Raw genomic sequence first — 18544 nt, 5'->3', positions numbered from 1 at the left:
AACTTGTGTGTCAATTGCGGATAACTAGAGATGATGGACAAGCTCCCAGAGCCGCTCGAGCTCGTAAAAGATGAGCTCGCGTCAAAATGGCACGAATCAGTGTATCGCGAGAACCTGGCAAACGAGGCAGCCGTCAAAGAATGGCCGGAAGCCTACGGCGTCGAAACCAACACGTATTGGATCGTGCAAAAGGTTCAAAAGGATGGAGAAAGGTACGTACATTGCCGATCAGCCCGTATTGCTCTTAGCAATATATTCCAATCATTGCCAAATAATTTATACTCGGCTAGTGCTATATGTGGGTTGGATTTATGTCAATTTAATAAAAAGCGAAGCTACACTATATATATCTTCCAGCACTTTCACGTACGGCTCGTCTACCCCCTGATTTCGCAATGCGTGCATCACCGCCGAGGTTTCAACTGAGTCAAATGCTTTTTCGTAATCAATGAATGCTATGTATAAGGGCTGGTTATATTCCGCGCATTTTTCTATCACCTGATTGATGGTATGGATATGATCGATAGTAGAGTACCGTTTCCGAAACCCTGCTTGATCCTTTGCTTGATTGCAGTCTAAGGTTGTCCTGATTCTATTAGTGATTACCTTAGTAAATACCTTATACGTAACAGACAGTAAGCTGATTGGTCTGTAATTTTTAAGGTCCTTAGAGTCCCCTTTCTTGTGAATGAGGATAATGTTTGCATTCTTCCATGCTTCCGGTACCGTCGATGACACCAGGCACTGCGTGTACAGGGTGGCCAGTTTTTCTAGCACGATTTCCCCCCCGTCCTTCAGCAAATCTGTAGTTATCTGATCCTCTCCAGCTGATATCCCCCTTTTCATAGTTTCTAGTGCTTTCTTGACCTCGTCCTTCGTCACTGGTGGAACGTCTGACTGTTTTTCCCTACCGCCAATCTCATTACTGTCATGACTACTTTGGCTACTGTAGAGATCTGTATAGAACTCCTCGGCTACTTTGACTATCTTGTCCATATTAGTGATGACGTTGCCCGCCTTGTCCCTTATCGCATACATCTGGTTTTTGCCTATGCCCAATTTCTTCTTTACCGCTTTAAGGCTTCCCCCGTTCTTTACAGCATGCTCAATTTTCTCCATGTTATACTTCCTTATATCGGCCACCTTGCGCTTATTGATTAGCTTTGATATCTCGGCCAATTCGATCTGGTCTGTTGGATTGGAAGCTTTCATACTCTGCCGTTTCTTAATCAAATCTTTCGTCTCCTTAGACAGCTTACCGGTATTCTCTCTAACTATCCTACCGCCTACTTCTACCGCGCACTCAGTAATGATATCTCTGAAATTATTGTTCCTTGCCTCTAGGGTAATGTCGCCAACCTCAGTTAGAGTTGAATACCTATTCTGTAGCGAGATCCTGAACTCTTCTGTCCTCCCCCTCACCGCTAATTCGTTGATGGGTTTCTTTCTTACTAATCTATTGCGTTCCTTCTTCAGATTTAGGCTAATTCGGGACCTCACCATCCTGTGGTCACTACATCGAACTTTCCCGATTACCTCTACATCCTGCACAATGGCGGGGGTTGAACACATTATGAAGTCGATTTCATTTTTAGTCTCTCCGTTTGGACTTTTCCATGTCCATTTTCGGTTCTTCCGTTTGCTGAAGAAGGTATTCATGATTCGTAAGTTATTGCGCTCTGCAAACTCAACTAGTAACTCCCCCCTGCTATTCCTAGAACCAATGCCATAGTCACCTACTGCCTTGCCTCCTGCCTGTTTTTTCCCTACCTTGGCATTGAAGTCGCCCATTAGTACAGTATACTGCGTCTTTACTTTTCGCATTGCCGATTCTACATCTTCATAGAAGCTTTCAACTGCCTGGTCATCATGACTACATGTAGGTGCATAGGCCTGTACAACCTTCAGTTTATACCGCTTATTAAGCCTAATTACGATGCCTGCAACCCTCTCATTAATACTATAGAATTCATCTATATTACCCGCTATATACTTATTGACAAGGAAACCTACTCCTAGTTGTCGCCTCTCTGGTAAACCTCGATAACACAGTACATGCCCATCCTTCAGTACAGTATATGCCTCATTCGGCCTCCTAACCTCACTAAGCCCTATGACATCCCATTTCATGCCCTCTAGTTCCTCTAACAGCACTGCTAAACTAGCTTCACTAGCTAGGGTTCTAGCATTAAACGTTGCCAGGGTCAGTTTCCAATGGCGGCCTGTCCAGCGGAGCCAGGCTTTCTTAGCACCCCCTGCTGCGTCACAGGTCTGACCGCCGCCGTGGTCAGTTGTTCCGCAGCCGCTGGTGACTGAGGGCCGGGGTTTTATGGAGCTTATCATAGGAGGTTGTGGCCAATTACTGCACCAGGGTGGCCAACTCCTGTTCTGGTGAGGGAGTGCGTTGCCGGAGGTGTTCACCGGCATCAGGTCGCACCCCAAACCTATATATGCACAGCAACCATAGTTCTGCATAAAGAAAGTAACAAAATTCCCATAAAGAAAGGTGTTAGGCAAGGAGACACAATCTCCCCAGTACTATTCACAGCTTGTTTAGAGGAAGTATTCAGAGACTTGGAATGGGAGCTGTTAGGGATAAGGCTAGATGGAGAATACCTCAGTAATCTGCGATTTGCTGATGACATTGCCTTGCTAAGCAACTCGGGAGATGAACTGCAAATAATGATTGATGACCTAGACAGGAAAAGTAGAAAGGTAGGCTTGAAAATGAATATGCAGAAGACTAAGGTAATGTTCAACAGCCTCGGGAAGGAACAGGAGTTTACATTAGGTAGCGAAATACTGGAAGTAGTAGGCGAATATATCTACTTAGGACAGGTAGTAACCGCAGATCCGGACCATGAAAAGGAAATAACAAGAAGAATAAGATTGGGATGGAGCGCATTTGGCAAGCACTCGCAGATTATGACTAGCAGCTTACCGGTATCGCTCAAGAGGAAAGTATACAACAGTTGCATCTTGCCTGCACTCACCTATGGGGCTGAAACGTGGAGGCTAACCAAGAGAGTTCTACTTAAGTTGAGGACAACCCAGAGGGCTATGGAACGAAAAATGGTAGGGGTAACATTAAGAGATAGAAAGCGTGCAGAGTGGGTCAGAGAAATAACTCAAGTTAACGACATTCTAGTGGAAATTAAGAAGAAGAAATGGACATGGGCAGGACATGTAGTGCGAAGAGAGGATAACCGATGGTCGCTGAGGGTAACAAACTGGATTCCAAGGGAAGGAAAACGTAGCAGGGGGCGACAGAAAGTTAGGTGGGCGGATGAGATTAAGAAGTTCGCAGGGGTCAAGTGGATGCAGCTAGCACAGAACCGGGTTAAGTGGAGAGATATGGGAGAGGCCTTCGCCCTGCAGTGGGTATAATCAGGCTGATGATGATGATGATGATGAAGCTACACTTCTCCCTTATACTGGAGTCGAAAGTAAACGAGCGCAATATATTAGGCGATAGTTTCCATGCAGACCTATGCAGTTAGCTGCAAGCGCGAGAGAAGAGACTTTTGAAGGAAGTAATCACCTCGAAGCTAAATGACTAATTGTAGAAATGATGACACAAAGTGCTAGTTACATGTCGTCAATCTGATAACTTTCCCTTGTAAACGTTCGTAAAATCAGTTTACAAAAAAAAAAAAAATCTTAGCCAAAGAACTTATACTCAGTGAACATCCAGTGAATATTTGCCGCAAATGTTAATAATATATCATTATGATATACATTATAATGTCCACGTTGAAGAGAGTATAAAGTGGACATGTACCGATATCCACATATGCCCACACATCTCTTGATGAGATATTAAATGATATTCTATAGATATGTAGCCAACATCTTTTTAGGGGTTGTGAGCAGTGTAGTAAGAGTACAGCACTTTATAATAAGAGCAATCAGAGCAATTGCTGAAAAATGCAAAAGATAATTGTTTATCCAAGGTACAAATTTCCTGGTTTCTTGCTGGGATCCTACTAGTTCCAGTAGTACTGATTTATTAACACATTCCCCATAGCCACTGGAATCGGTCGCGGCTGGGTCTCCCTGCAAAAGGTCAGTTGGGTGCATTGGTTCTGGTGGGTCTTTTTGACCTATGAAAATTTTGGTGCAGCAGCTGCCTATGGCCGCACTATCAAAACGAAGACAAGGACAAAGGTTTCATAAGTATGAATCATACTTTATTATTTTCCATGTCTACAAAAGTTCTGCAATTTGCATGGACACTTTTGTCTTGCTGTCTGGTACTGCTGCAGGTGTTCCAGCTTCAATCAGATGTTGCAATGAAGTTAGCTGCACAGAAAGATTTTTTCAGAAAAACATGCTAGCAACACCACACTACTTTAATTTAAATATCAACAATTTGGAAAGCAGCCATTCAAGAACAATGCATTTGGATTGCGTTTGTGTACTTGCATCGCCAAGGGCTTGGATTATTTCCGACCAAAGCCATCATCTCAGCTTTTAGGCATTAGTTGATGGCATGGTACCCTGTCAATTTAACAGTCAAACCATTCCATATGTGACACACCCTGCTTACAGTGCGATCAATCATGTTTCTGCCTAGTTCGAGCTTTTTCAGAATCAGTGCGTGGCGAGCCTGTGTATGCATTTGGACCAGAATATGAGAGTGAAAGTGTGTGCAATGACAACTAGTGCATGTGGAGAACATGCACTTCATGTGTTATATGTCGACTATGCGAGACGAGTGCAATCCACTGTGTGCGTGGTCTCCTCTATAGCTCGAACCAATTCACTGCACTACAACATTGTCATCAACCATTTGTATCCTCATTCTACCTTTATTTCCCTTCTCTAGTGTGGAGCAGCACGCTAGGGTCATATTGCTGCTGGCCGAACTCTCCCCCTTTCTTTTCATTGAATTATTTTCATCGCTATCTTGCTTATTCACTGTGCTTTGGGCCTTGTTGTGTCCGAGCTAATTTATTGCTCAGAAGGCGTCCGTGTGTCTGCGTTCGCTCCATGGGCATCTCAGCAAGCTTCGTCTGCAGATGTCCACCCGGTCTGCACGCACGCCGCTGTCCTCACCCATGGCCATTTCGAAGCACCGATTTGGTCGCTTTGTGAAAACGGCCTGACTTCCCAAGAAGAGCGTGGCCTGTTACCTACAGAGGGGCGGCGGTGGAGCAAGCGACCGTCGTCGGAGCCGCGCGGTGTCGGGTTACGGTACTCGACATTGGACAAAAGCGGAGGGAGAAGCCATCGTCGGCTTCGCGCGAGCTCTGGCCTGCTGTCTGAAGTGTTAGCCGCTGAGGGGGAGACCCACAAGGCGCCGGACCGAACGCACAAAAACAGAGGCAAGCCGTGAGGATAGAACGATGGGGGGTCGCTTGTGAACTGGCGACGTGTTTGTTAAAATGTAGTGGCACACGTGCAAGAATGTGCGGGGCGGGGCTCAGTGATGCAGTGCGCAAACTGTCACCTCGCGCTTTGCGATTGGCCCGTGCCAAAGATGAACTAATTCCCTGCCTAGGGACCTAAAGAGACCCAAGAGAAGAAAACCTGGTGACCGACATCTGGAGAGGGCTTCCTTCTGAAATCTCCAAAGTGTACACATGTAAATAAACTACTTGTACTCAGCTCTAATGAAAGCTCCACGTCTCCGCGGTTCCTCGACGCCTCGGCGGTCAACGCTACCCTCGGCTCCGGTCCTGTGCGTCCGGCGTCTCGACAGCCTCCTTGCAAACACAAATGTGGCTATTTGCATATCAAAGTAGGTTCTTTGATGGCTGCATGGCTGCCCAGTGTCATTTGTAGAACTGAAGTCACATCTTCCACTTTTTCCTGCCAAAAAGTTGAAGGCATTTGCCAGTAAAACAAACTGCTTCTGCATAAATGGTTTAAAATGTATTGCATGCCGTGCATTTACTAAACAGCAAAAGCATTGTTTCACCTAAATTTAGAAGCAGTGAATTTCAGTTTTGTTTAGTATAGCGTCCCAAATTGACTTAGGCTCTGCAGGATTCTGTAGTGTAGGTCTCCGGCTCATTTTTGACCAATTATTATTATTTTTTTTTGGCATGCACTGACATCACATAGTAAATGGGTGCCTTACATTTTTCTCTATCAAAACATCGTCACTATGGCTGGGATCGAACTCAGGTTCCTCAAATTTAAATGCCTAAAGCTGGTTGTCTCATACTATTTCCTAGACTTTCATCGGGGTAGCCCTGTAGTACCTAATTTACTGTAGTCACAAGTCCTTGTAGTACCTAATTTACCATAAACACACTTGTGGCACATGATGATGACATTAACAAGCGTTTCTTGAAATGTTGGATTGCTAGCTGACCAGTGTGCAAACCATAAGGGAGTGATGTCAAAATACTCTGGTTCTGCCCTCTTCAAGTGCTGCTATAATTTGTGAGCTTAATCCTTTAATTTTGTAGCAATGCTTCCTTCTTCAAAAAGATTGGTAGGCATAATGGTGCAAGTACAACATGTCACCTAATTCAGAAGCTATTGAAGCGGCTGTACGATAGTTTGGAATTCAATTTAGCCAAGGTCACTTTGAGATGTATACACATAATAAACAGTTGTTGTGAAAGCCAGCACTTATTCATTTGACTCAATATTGAACTGCACCATCCTGCGTAAGCATGTTATGAGGTGCCCACGACTTCAAAAATACACTCTTGTTTCTTCTTGCGATGACACCTGAGCAGAATTCCAATCATACATAAAGAGTTATAAAAAAAAACAATATACACAGCATGCTATGCCACATGCCTCTGCTTAACGTGCAGTTAAGTTAGCTACTGCGTTCAACAAATGCCTATTCAACGCAGTGCTCTCAAACAAGCGTGAGTACTTTAAAAAGGTGGAAATTCTGGCTGGTTGGTGCATGATCTGTGGCTAAAAATCTGCTAGTCAAGTTGGAGACTAGTTTGTAATAGCGATTCGTGGTGTGTCCACCGAGGTAGACCACCAGTTTTCTTTTCGGGTAAGTATCTGTGCCTGTCTAACGCTAAACCAGCAAGCAAATGCCAAACAGTGCTTTCGCGTGTCATTTACTCGGTTTAAACGGAAGTAAGCACAAATGACTTTTCTCGGCGTAAATTTTCTTTCCAATGTGCTTCCAGCGCTGCGAGCAGAAGCTAAAGGACAGCTCAGTGATTCAGTTCAATGCGTCTTTTCTTGACAAGAGGTGGCGCCACAAGCCAAAACGTGCTTAGCCCTCGTGCGGCGTGCGCGTGCATCTTATTCGATAGACGGGTGGTTGCTGTGTGTCTCCACTAAAGCTTGGCACATCTCGCGTTGCGTCTGTTTGCGTCCGTGTGTTCGCTTCGCGCCCGTGTCTGTCTCGCTCGCGAGACTGCCCGTGCTGCTTGGAGCAGCGGTGTGTGTGTGTGTTTGTTGCTGGTTTCTGTGATGAAAATGGTGCCAGGTTTCGAGTGCTTGTAAAGAGTGTGGCTGCAATGGAGTGTTTCGTCGTGGCCTTATGATCAGCGCTAGCGATGAACAACCGAACGCAGCCGTACTACAACAACTCCCTAGCCATTCGGCAGGAGATCCACCGCTTCGAGAGCGTCCATCCGAGCATCTATGCCATCTATGACCTGCTGGAAGTCATACCCGATCCGCTGCTGGCCCAGCAGATCCGCGAGCACGTCGTCTGCATCGAAGGTGAGCTGCGCGCGAGGCGAGCAGACGAGCAGCCGCAGAGCAAGGCCTAGGGCCGCGCTGCGTTTCAGGGCGGTTCTGCTAAAAAGGGCTTCGGCGGAAGCCCTGCCGATGCGTTCTACGGCACCGTTTCGTTTTCGCGCACTGCAGTTGCGCCGACTGCGAACGCCCTCCGCCGATGCTGCTTTGAGCCCAGCCCCAGTGTATACCCAGTGCAACCCGAGATGAGCGCCCTGCTGCAGCGCAGCATGCGTGCTTTGCATGTCTTCGATTTTGTCGTGGCTTTGAAACAGACGTCGTGATCACTTCGTTCACGGGCGGCCGATGGAGCGGCCGTTGGTGGTCACTCGACTTGCTGACGGTTCCGCTCCTTGCGCTGTCGTCGCGTCGCCTGTCGATCCCAGCTTACAAGTTTGCAGCCGTTGCACCGCACTCGGAACATTAAAAAAAAGAAAAAAAAAAGTAGAAAGAGCGTATTGCGGGTTCCATGGCGCGGTGTTGCCGGAAAGCGCCTTCGCAAATTGCACACGACAACACATGTGCGAGACCCCTCCCCCTTGCCGCATACTGGCCGCCGGGTGTTTTTCTTCCTTTCGTTTTGGTGCCCTTTTGATGCGCGGCCGGTAGAAGAGATCCCTTGCCGCCGAGCCTAAAGAAACCGGTTCTTTTGGCCCGCACGGATCAGCTGTAATCTGTGTTCACAGTTGTGTACCCCTACGCGTATGTAGTAGGCTGGGGAATTTCGGGCTGCGTTTTAGTGGGTCAGGTCTAATGCCTCTTTCGAATGCAATGTTTATTGTCGAATTTTCATTTTCCACTTTGAATAACGTGATGAAAAACCAGACCCTGATGAAATGTGTCGGCATATGTGTTTTTGGCATGGACTCGAGCGCCGCCTGCCTTCGCGCGGTTACTGGGCGACGGAGTTTCATCATATCCAGGCGCGCACAAGACCGTTCCTGCGTTTTTATTGCGTCAGGTACGTCAGGTTTCGGCCCGTCGCGTCGTCCCGGGAAGGGCCACGTTTGACCTTGAACAGCCGCGAAGAACAACGCTCGGTCACCGGCAGCTAATGCTTTGTTTTTACCACCATGCAATTTTTTTTTACTGGAATCGTTTGCCTTGCTAAATATTTCAACATCACTTGCTCTACAATTCCAGTGTCAATCTCCCGTGTGCGTTACCACTTTTCATTTTATATTTGTTTTTATTTCCTTTCCTCTACCCCTCCAATCACATTCTTTTTTTTTTGTTTATGATTACATGAAAGTATACTTCAAAAAATTTCTTTGCTACCCAATTCTTGACCGATCCTATGTGCCATATGTTATTTGGAGAACAACAATAATGCTTTCGCTCCACATTCGGTTCAGCAGCATTGAACCCTTCTCATTTATATGTGGGCTGATAGCTGTACGCTCTCACGTCATACTCTTAAAGGATGAGCTTAAGTGTCCTTGACTCCTTGTAGCAGGCAAAAGAAGCTTCCGCCGTTGCTATCGCAATTCAACTATGGTTAACCAGTTAAACTACAACAAATTTTTTTCAATACCGTGAAGAAATGTGGCACGTACTCGTGGGTGGGAAAAGGTACTCGCTTGTACAACATAAGACTGGGGTCTCGCTCGTGTGTGTTCCATTCGTTACGCGTTTACCGATGATGCAAGCGTTGTCAGGACCTGGCCTCCCGCGGACTTTCTCTGCCGTGGAAGTCGCCTATTCGGTTCTTCGGAGAACATACGATTTCCGGTCATTAGTGGGGCCACCTTGTGAAGTCATTTAATGTGGATCACTGCGAGTAGGCACGGGTCCTTTGTTGAGAAACACAGCAAGAGAAGGAATGAGCGCAGCACGTGTGCACACTGCCTATATAAGGAGCTACCGATATGGATGAAACAGTTGATAGCTTGCGCTCTTTCCTTCTCGATCGTCTCTTCCTTTGTCCTTTATGTGTGCACAGCCATGCACCAACTAGAAGTTCTACTAAACTACGCAGACTGGCGATCTTCCGAGCTGGACGACTGATCCGGCGCTCTTTGTCGCTAGGCAGTGGGGAACAGATAGCTCAGGGAGGTTTTGTGAAAGGTCTATTTCTAGCACATCGTAGTCAGTCTAATGTTCGAGTGCAGCTAGCTTCAAATCCCCATTATGTACCAGCAAAGGAGGAGCCTTCTGCACGCTGCAAGGCTGATGTAAACAAAATATGGTAGAGTTCTGCAACCTATCATGAAGACTTGATCTTAGAGCTAATGTTACTTACATGTTTTCTGATGCTTTTGAATTACGGCAGGTTGGATTACGCGCTGTAATAAATTAAAAATACTTATCAGGGATTATATTGCTTTTTTTTTTTTTTTCATGCTTAACATTGACTAAACGCCACCTTTGACGTCACAGCCATGTATCGTTGAAGGTGGAATAGCGTCAGAGGAAAAAAAAAGATGAATCTTTCAGCGGTCGACGCCACTCTCTGACCCATATGTGATGACGCATGATTGCAAAGAAGAAAACGCGAGCAAACATTTGGTGCATATATTTCTTTGAAATGGTCACGCGAGCATCTAAGGGAAACTATAGATGCTACTTATAGGAATGCCGCACTTTAAAAGTAAAAATTTGTATGGCGGCCTGAAAAGGAATGCGATTAATCAGTGCACTCGTCTGAGTCTTGAAATGATGAATTATCAAAGTGTGACGAAATTTACCTTAATTTTTTCGAGTGTTTTCAAAACGTGGCAGGTACCAGACAGTACTCCTTTTGACGTCTGCAGTTACTGCGAAGCAAACGTTTGCTTTGTAGCATTTCAAGTGCGTACATTCTCAGACAAAGAAACGGGCGTCTTTCCTGCTTCTTCGCGGACTTCGAAAGCCCATTCCCAACAGAACCCGGGCCCAGAAAAAGTTGTCCTCATAAAAACGGCGCATACCCACTAGGGGGATTGGCCAGGCGGTGATTACAGATTTTGAGATTCCTTTCTGCATAACTGCGATTAGAAATTTGAGCAAATCCGGTAGTTCCGAACAGTCGGCGAGCCGTCATCTGGACGTGGTCGCACTGGTGGTGACACACGCGACTACTGCCAATCCACCCCATACTGGACAGAGCGGCTCTTGATCCATCTCAGGCTTTCATATTCACAGTTTCTCTCCTGTAAGCTGTAGACTGCCACCGCGTCGAGGCCGCAAGTGAGCGAAAACTGCGATCGGAGGTGTGTGGAAAGGGTTTTGAACCTGACGCTTGCATGCCGACTGCTGCGGTCACGAAATAAGTAGGCACGCGCCTCGCCTGCTTCACGGCAGCCCCGGAACAATTTTTGCCTGAGCTTACTGTGTAGTCTGGCAAAGGGTTATTTACTGCGCGGCACAAGTGCAGACATACGCTTTTCCCTTCAAGTTAAAATCACGCTTTCTGCACTGGAGAAAACAATATTTGCAGCGCGTGAAAAATTTTCCAAGAGAATCAAGTGCTCCGTTTACCGTCATGATCGAATCCCTATCGCAAACCCCCTATCGCGAATCCCGCTATTATTTATTATACATTGATTAATTGCGTCCCAAATGTTTTTATCAACTGTGATAAGACCGCTGATGTACCATTGCCAAAGTGGGGAGAGTTCCCGGGATCGGATCCCGGCCTCGGCGGCTGCGTTTCGATGGAGGCGAAACGAAGTGGCGTCCGTGTGCTGTGCGATGTCAGCGCACGTTAAAGATCCCCAGGTGGTCGAAATTACTCCGTAGCCCTCCACTACGACCCCCCTTTCTCTCTATCCACTTTCACTCCCACCTTCATCCCTTCCCTTACGGCGCGGTTCAGGTGTCCACAGAGCAAGTGTGACAGATACTGCGCCTTTCCCTTCCTATGAACCAACCAAAAAAAAAAAAAAGCTTGAGGCCTTGTCAAGCTGCCGTAAGGCAGCTTTTACTCCAGGCTCCCGCCATCATGTAAACGTTGATGGTAAATAAAGTTATTATTATTATTATTATTATTATTATTATTATTATTATTATTATTATTATTATTATTATTATTATTATAACTGGCCTCTATCTTGACCAAGGTAAGATGCACGTAGTGCGCACGGCGATTAACCGCTGGCGCCGTGCAGCATCGTTCCGAATGAGCTATTGTGTTCCATTCGATGTAGTCGGTGGGATACTATGGCTAGAGTGGTGCAACTCCAGCGAGCGCCCAACCAAGTCACGACAGCATTGCGGAACACCTCCCGGGTTTGCGAGCGCCACAACTACTCGGACTATGATTCATCGCGAACCTTTTCTGACGGTGCAGGCTGTATATCGGGAAGGAGACATTTCGAAGAGTCGTTATGTTGCTCAAAGGCAGAGCGATACAGACTCTGTTGATAGGCCGGTCTTCCAAGACGCCACAGCAGTTGGACGTAATTTCGAATCGATCGGTGCTGTAAAGTTTCTTCACGACTTGGATCTAGATCTGCGCATGTAGGACAAACCTCTGAGAACACTTCCCCGGAATTCGCTGATGGGTGAATACCCGTTCTGATCAAGTGCGGTGCTTCGCTTGGAAGAAAGTCTGGCCACCACTTTCTCTTACTTTGTTTCATGTCGTCCGCAAAAGTTTTCGGAAATAGGCTATAAGCACACGAGGAAATAATTGTCAGGAATCACTTCTGATAAGTTCATTTCTGTAATTTTACTCCTCTTAACACTGTTACTGATGAGCGTTACGTCCAGGCTAAGTTTTTCAGCGGTGTGACATATATCTGACAGCAGATATGTGAAATGTCAGTAGCATGTATTTTGAATATTCACCATTATATGGGTGGCTGCTTAGCTTTTCTTGGCACAAGTCGTGGAAACAAATTTGGTAAAGTTGTGTCCTTAAGTCCTCTTTTGGTTGCATTATTTCTCATTCACGGCGGAGCAATTAACTGAGAGGAATGCAATCCTTCCCTTAGCATTCTCACTTTTGTGTGCACGTGGTGAGTCACAGACAGGCCTTCAAACATATAACATTCGAAGTTACTACAGCAGTCATAAAAAGATGAGCGCATTGTTCGAGGGGGAGTTTTAGAATCGTTGCCCGGTTGCACACTGCGCGTAATCGTTTGATCATCAGCGTCTCTGAATGCCTGCTAAAAAAGAAAAGAAAACAGGATGAAACCTGCGCATCTTAAAAGGCATGAACAAAGAACGGAAATCGCAGGCTATCCCACTAGTCTCATTTAGCACCAAGGGCAGGACAGCAGAGCGAAAGGCGAGCGCGGACGCTACTCACAGAGCGCAGGCGCCATGACATTTCAAAAAAGATCAAGCAAAAGAAATTTCATCTCTAGAACAATTCCTTGCAAATGTTGGAGAGCAGGGCGGCATCGATGCAGCATGTTTTCATTCTAACATGAATCAATCACAGTGTTCTTAATCTTTGGTTATATGAGTGATTGCTCAAATGAGGATGCATTCAAGGGTGTACGGCGCGATTCTTAAGCAGCATGGCAAAATTCTTACGAGCTTCCAGATGAAGACATGTTTCCGGTTTTCGTAACACGTTCAACGAAAGGTACATGTGCCGGGTTTGTTCCCCTTGTGCACACACACGCACACACACGCACGCACGCACGCACGCACACACACACACACACACACACACACACACACACACACACACACACACACACACACACACACACACACACACACACACACACACACACACACACACACACACACACACACACACACACACACACACACACACACACACACACACACACACACACACACACACACACACACACACACACCGTTTTACTCAGCCCGCTTGAAAATAGTTGATTATGAAAGCGTTTTATTAAAAGGAAATCGTGGGACATAGTCGGGTACTCAACACCGCCACGCTCGCTCTTTCCGCGACAGCTCGCTGGTCATCCAGGTCCTAGCTGGACAGGGCTGCCCCTCAGTGTTCCCACGTTGGCTTTTTGAAAATAGTGAGAGACGGAAAGCAGCACATTGTTTGGAATCCGCGTTATGGTGTGTCCGTGAGAGACAAACAAGCGTTTTTCAACTGGCTAACCTGTGCCGGTCGTGGTGGTAGTGGCGGGAACTTTTCCGAAAAACTAAAATAAAAATGACGCTCGGAACAAGCGAGAGTGCAGCAACGACTCCGGAGGGTAAATAGAGGCCAGAAGTGATACCACAAGGTCATCATCATCATCAGCTGGGCTATACTCACTGCAGGGCGAAGGCCTCTCCCATATTCCTCCAATTAACACGGTCATGTGCTACCTGCATCCACTTGGCCCCTGCCAACTTCTTCACCACATCATCCCACCTAACTTTTTGCCGCCCCCTGCTGCGCTTTTCTTCCTTTGGAATCCAGTTTGTTACCCTTAGCGACCATCTGCTATCCTCTCTTTGCACTACATGTCCTGCCCATGCTCATTTCTTCTTCTTGATTTGCACTAGAATGTCAGTGACTTGAGTTATTTCTCTGACCCATTCTGCACGTTTCCTATCTCTTAACGTTATCCCTACCATTTTTCTTTCCATGGCCCTCTGCGTTGCCTTCAACTTAAATAGAGCCCTTTTGGTTAGCCTCCATTATGTAGACATAGCAGAGCCGTCGCCAACGGGATTTTACACGGCCGCTGTTGTTCACCAGGAAATGCACGTTGATGGACTCTCCTTCCGAGCACAAAATTCAGCGCGAGCCGAGGAAGTAGCGATAGCGCTTGCTGCCGCGGACCTGAATTCAAGGATGATCATAACGGACTCTCGAAAAGCATGTGTTCATTACTTAGAAGGGGAGATCTTCCCCTTAGCGAGTCGAATTCTAAGGCGGACTGTCACAGCTCCAACGTCAAAGAAAATAATTTGGGCTTCTGGCCACCAGGATTTACGAGGTAACGAAACCGCTGACGTGGCTGCCCGAGCGCTTACTCACCGGCTCCTCATCAAAGCTCTTCTGACTCGGAGACAAACCAGCCGCTTCTGCGAAAGAAATCATAAAGTATTATAGCGACAACCACCGCCTTTTCGCGGCTCCTGCAAAGGGGCTGAGTAAGGCGGAGGAGCGAACTTTAAGGCGCCTGCAAACAGGTACTCTACTCTGTCCTGCAGTCTTAAAACATTATGATCCTAACACGGATGGCGATGCCCGCACTGTGGAGAGACTTGCGATGTCTTCCACATGGTGTGGGCATGTACTCGAAATCCTCACCTCCCCCTTCCCCTACCCCTTCCCGAGAGGCATGGGAGACTGCCCTCCTCAACTGCTCCACACTGGAGTCTCAACGGGCTCTGGTGAAACGGGCGCGAGACGGGGTCTCGTCATGCGGTGTCCCGGACTAGGGACGCCGACCATGTAGCGGGGCCACTCTGTGGCTCCCAGACTCCAATTAACCAATAAACGTTCCCACCACCACCAGGTAAGATGCAACTGTTTTATACTTTCCTTTTAAGTGATACCGGTAAGCTGCTAGTCGCAATTTCCGAGTACTTGCCAAATGCGCTCCATCCCAATCTTATTCCCCTAGTTATTTCCCTTTTATGGTCTGGATCTGCGGTTACTACCTGTCCTAAGTAGACATATTCGCCTACTGCTTCCAGTGCTTCGCTATCTAACGTAAACTGCTGTTTCTTCCCGAGGCTGTTGAACATTACCTTAGTCTTCTGCTTATTGGTTTTCAAGCTTACCTTTCTACTTTTCCTATGTAGGTTATCAGTCATTATTTGCAGTTCATCCCCCGAGTTGCTTAGCAAGGCGATGTCATCAGCGAATCGCAGATTACTGAGATATGTTCTCCATCTACCCTTATCCCTAACTGCTCGCATTCCAAGTCTCTGAATACTTCCTCTAAGCAAGCTGTGAATAATACTGGAGAGATTGTGTCTCCTTGCCTAACACCTTTCTTTATGGGAATTTTGTGACTTTCTTTATGCAGAACTAACGTTTCTGTGCAGCCACTTAAACGTCTTCAAGTACTTTCACATACACCCTGATTTCGCAAAGCCTGCATCACCGCCGAGGTTTCAACTGAGTCAAATGCTTTTTCGTAATCAATGAATGCTATGAATAAGGCCTGGTTATATTCCGAGCATTTTTCTATCACCTGATTGATGGTATGGATATGATCGATAGTAGAGTACCGTTTCCGAAAACCTGCTTGATCCTTTGCTTGATTGCAGTCTAAGGTTGTCCTGATTCTATTAGCGATTACCTTAGTAAATAGCTTATACGTAACAGACAGTAAGCTGATTGGTCTGCAAGTTCTTAAGTCCTTAGCGTCCCATTTTTATGAATTAAGATAATGTTAGCGTTCTTCCACGGTTCCGATGCCGTCGATGACACCAGGCACTGCGTATACAGGGTGGCCAGTTTTTCTGGCACGATATATTCCCCGACCTTCAAGAAATATGCAGTTACGTGATCCTCTCCAGCTGATTTCCCCCCTTGCATAGTTTCTAAAGCTTTCTTAACCTCGTCCTTCGTCACTGGCGGAACGTCTGACTGCTTTTCCTATCTGCCAACCTCATTAGTGTCCTGACTATTTTGGCTACAGTGCAGATCAGTATAGAACTCCTCGGCTACTTTATCTTGTACATATTCGTGATGACGTTCCCCGCCTTGTCCCTTAGCGCACACACCTGAATTTTGCCTATGTCCAATTTCTTCTCTACAACTTTAAGGCTTCCCCCATTCTTTACAGCATGCTCAATGTTCTCCATGTTATACTTCCTTATATCGGCCACTTCACGCTTATTGATTAGCTTTGATATATCTGCCAATTCTGTATGGTCTGTTTGGTTGGAAGCTTTCATACCTTGGCGTTTCTTAATCAAATCTTTCGTCTCCTTAGACAGCTTACCGGTATCCTCTCTAACTATCCTACCGCCTACTTCTACTGCGAACTCAGTAATGATACGTCTCAAATTATTGTTCATTGCTTCTAAGCTAATGTCTTCATCCTCGGTTAAAGCTGAATATCTATTCTGTAGCGAGATCCTGAATTAGTGTGCCTTCCCCTTCACGGCTAATTCGTTGATAAACGTCTTCTTTACTAATTTTTTTCGTTTCCTCTTCAAATCTAGACTAATTCGAGACGTTACCATCCTGTAGTCACTACATCGCACCTTTCCGATTGCCTCTACGTCCTGTATAATCCCAGAGTTAGAATACAGTATGAAGTCAATTTCATTTTTAGTCCCCCGTTAGGGTTCTTCCATGTCCACTTCCGCTTCTCCGGTTTGCTCGGTTTGCTCCGGTTTCGGGTTGGAGAAGGTATTCATATTCCTTATGTTATTGCGTTCTGCAAACTCAACTAGTAATTCCCCCCTGCTATTCCTAGAGCCTCAAGAGGAAAGTATACAACAGTTGCATCTTGCCTGTACTCACCGGCGGAAACGTGGTGGCTAACGAAGAGGGTTCTCCTTAAGTTGTGGACAACGCAGAAGGCTGTAACGAAAACTGGTAGGGGTAACTTTAAGAGATAGGAAGCGTGCAGAGTGGGTCAGAGAAATAACTCAAGTCACTGACATTCTAGTGGAAATCAAGAGTGGGCATGGGCAGGACATGTCCTGCCCAAGAGAGGCTAACCGATGGTCGCGTAGGGTAACAAACTGGATTACAAGGGAACTAAATCGTAGCAGGGGCGGCAGAAAATTAGGTGAGCGAATGAGATAAAGAAGTTCGCAGGGGTCAGGTGGATGCAGCAGCACAGAGAGTCTTTTGCCCTGCAGTGGGTATAGGCAGGCTGGTGATGATGATGATTCCGTGAGCCAATTCCATAGTCACCCACTGTCTGGTCTCTTGCCTGCTTTTTCCCTACCTTGGCATTGAAGTCGCCCTTCGTAGAAGCTTTCAACTGCCTGGTCATCATGACTACATGTAGGTGCGTAGGCCTGTACAACCTTCATTTTATACCGCTTATTGGGCCTAATTATGATGCCTGCCACCCTCTCATTAATACTATAAAATTCATCTATATTACCAGCCATATACTTATTGACAAGGAAACCTACACCTAGTTCCCGCCTGTCCGATAAACCTCCAACACAGTAAGCATGGCCGTCCTTCATTACAGTGTATGCCTCATTCGGTCTCCTAACCTCATGAGGCCTGATGATATCTTATTCCAGAAATTCTTAGCAAAAAAGGGTGGCGAATGAGTTGTTGCCCGTTTGAGCTGCTAAAACAAAAAGCAGGTCTGTCTGAGCAGCCAGGAAAAGCGTTTTATTGACTGCGCCACGCACGTTGTGTAGGAGGTCCTCCCCTTGTGGCCACTGGCGGTGCGTTGCGCTAATGATTGGCTCAGGGGACTCGTAATTAACGACGGCTAATAATGAGGGAATGCACCTTGTTGGCGCATCGTTTTGCTCCACTTTTTAACTTAGCATTCCGTAGCATAAGAATGCTCTTGGGTGTTGTTTTTTATCCACCCAGAGCTGTCTCTGATTCAGTGGCCTTGAAACTAGACCAGTCAAACCAAGCACACCCTCCCCAAGGTTAGCATTGTGTATCATATTTCACTGTATATGGGAAAGGCACTAAATTTGTTGGCGGCACTTGGATCTCTCTTCTGAGCATACAGACTGCATGCTGTTTATGATATTAGTACAAAGCTTGGCAATGCTGGTTCCCTTGATCGAGCTGAAAGCCCACGGCACGTGGCTTCATAACGTTTTGACCTGGCATGATACCATATTTATCTCGAATGTCTTCAACCCCCGTTGGGTCCCTGCAGACGGGACAGGATGTCATCGTTTCCCCAAACAGGGAAAGGCACATTACAACCAATGCCCGGGTAAGGTAGTTGTGGAGCAAAAGAAAAAAAAAAAAAGCGAGAGTTCTCCCTTTTTAAGTGCGGTAAGTAGAAAGCCTTTCCTGCGGCTGTCTGCACTCATTTGCTTTTTTTTT

At 46.3% G+C, this 18544-nt stretch overlaps 1 protein-coding gene across 1 annotated transcript in view; it reads left to right on the top strand.

Moving 5' to 3' along the window:
* Positions 1–7277: 7277 nt before the first annotated feature.
* Positions 7278–18544, top strand: part of LOC146187381 (centaurin-gamma-1A-like) — a 256006-nt gene continuing 244739 nt past the window's right edge. Inside the window, exon 1 of the mRNA XM_084607654.1 lies at positions 7278–7656. Coding sequence (XP_084463780.1) covers positions 7488–7656 — 169 coding nt within the window. The 5' untranslated portion in view covers positions 7278–7487. The remainder of the gene's footprint in view (positions 7657–18544) is intronic.

This window comes from Amblyomma maculatum, chromosome 6 (genome assembly GCF_055883805.1).
Source record: "Amblyomma maculatum isolate TAMU_Amacu chromosome 6, ASM5588380v1, whole genome shotgun sequence".
Classification (NCBI taxonomy): Eukaryota; Metazoa; Arthropoda; class Arachnida; order Ixodida; family Ixodidae; genus Amblyomma; species Amblyomma maculatum.
Note: the sequence above shows the minus strand (reverse complement) of the source record. Positions and strands in the feature narration are given on the sequence as shown.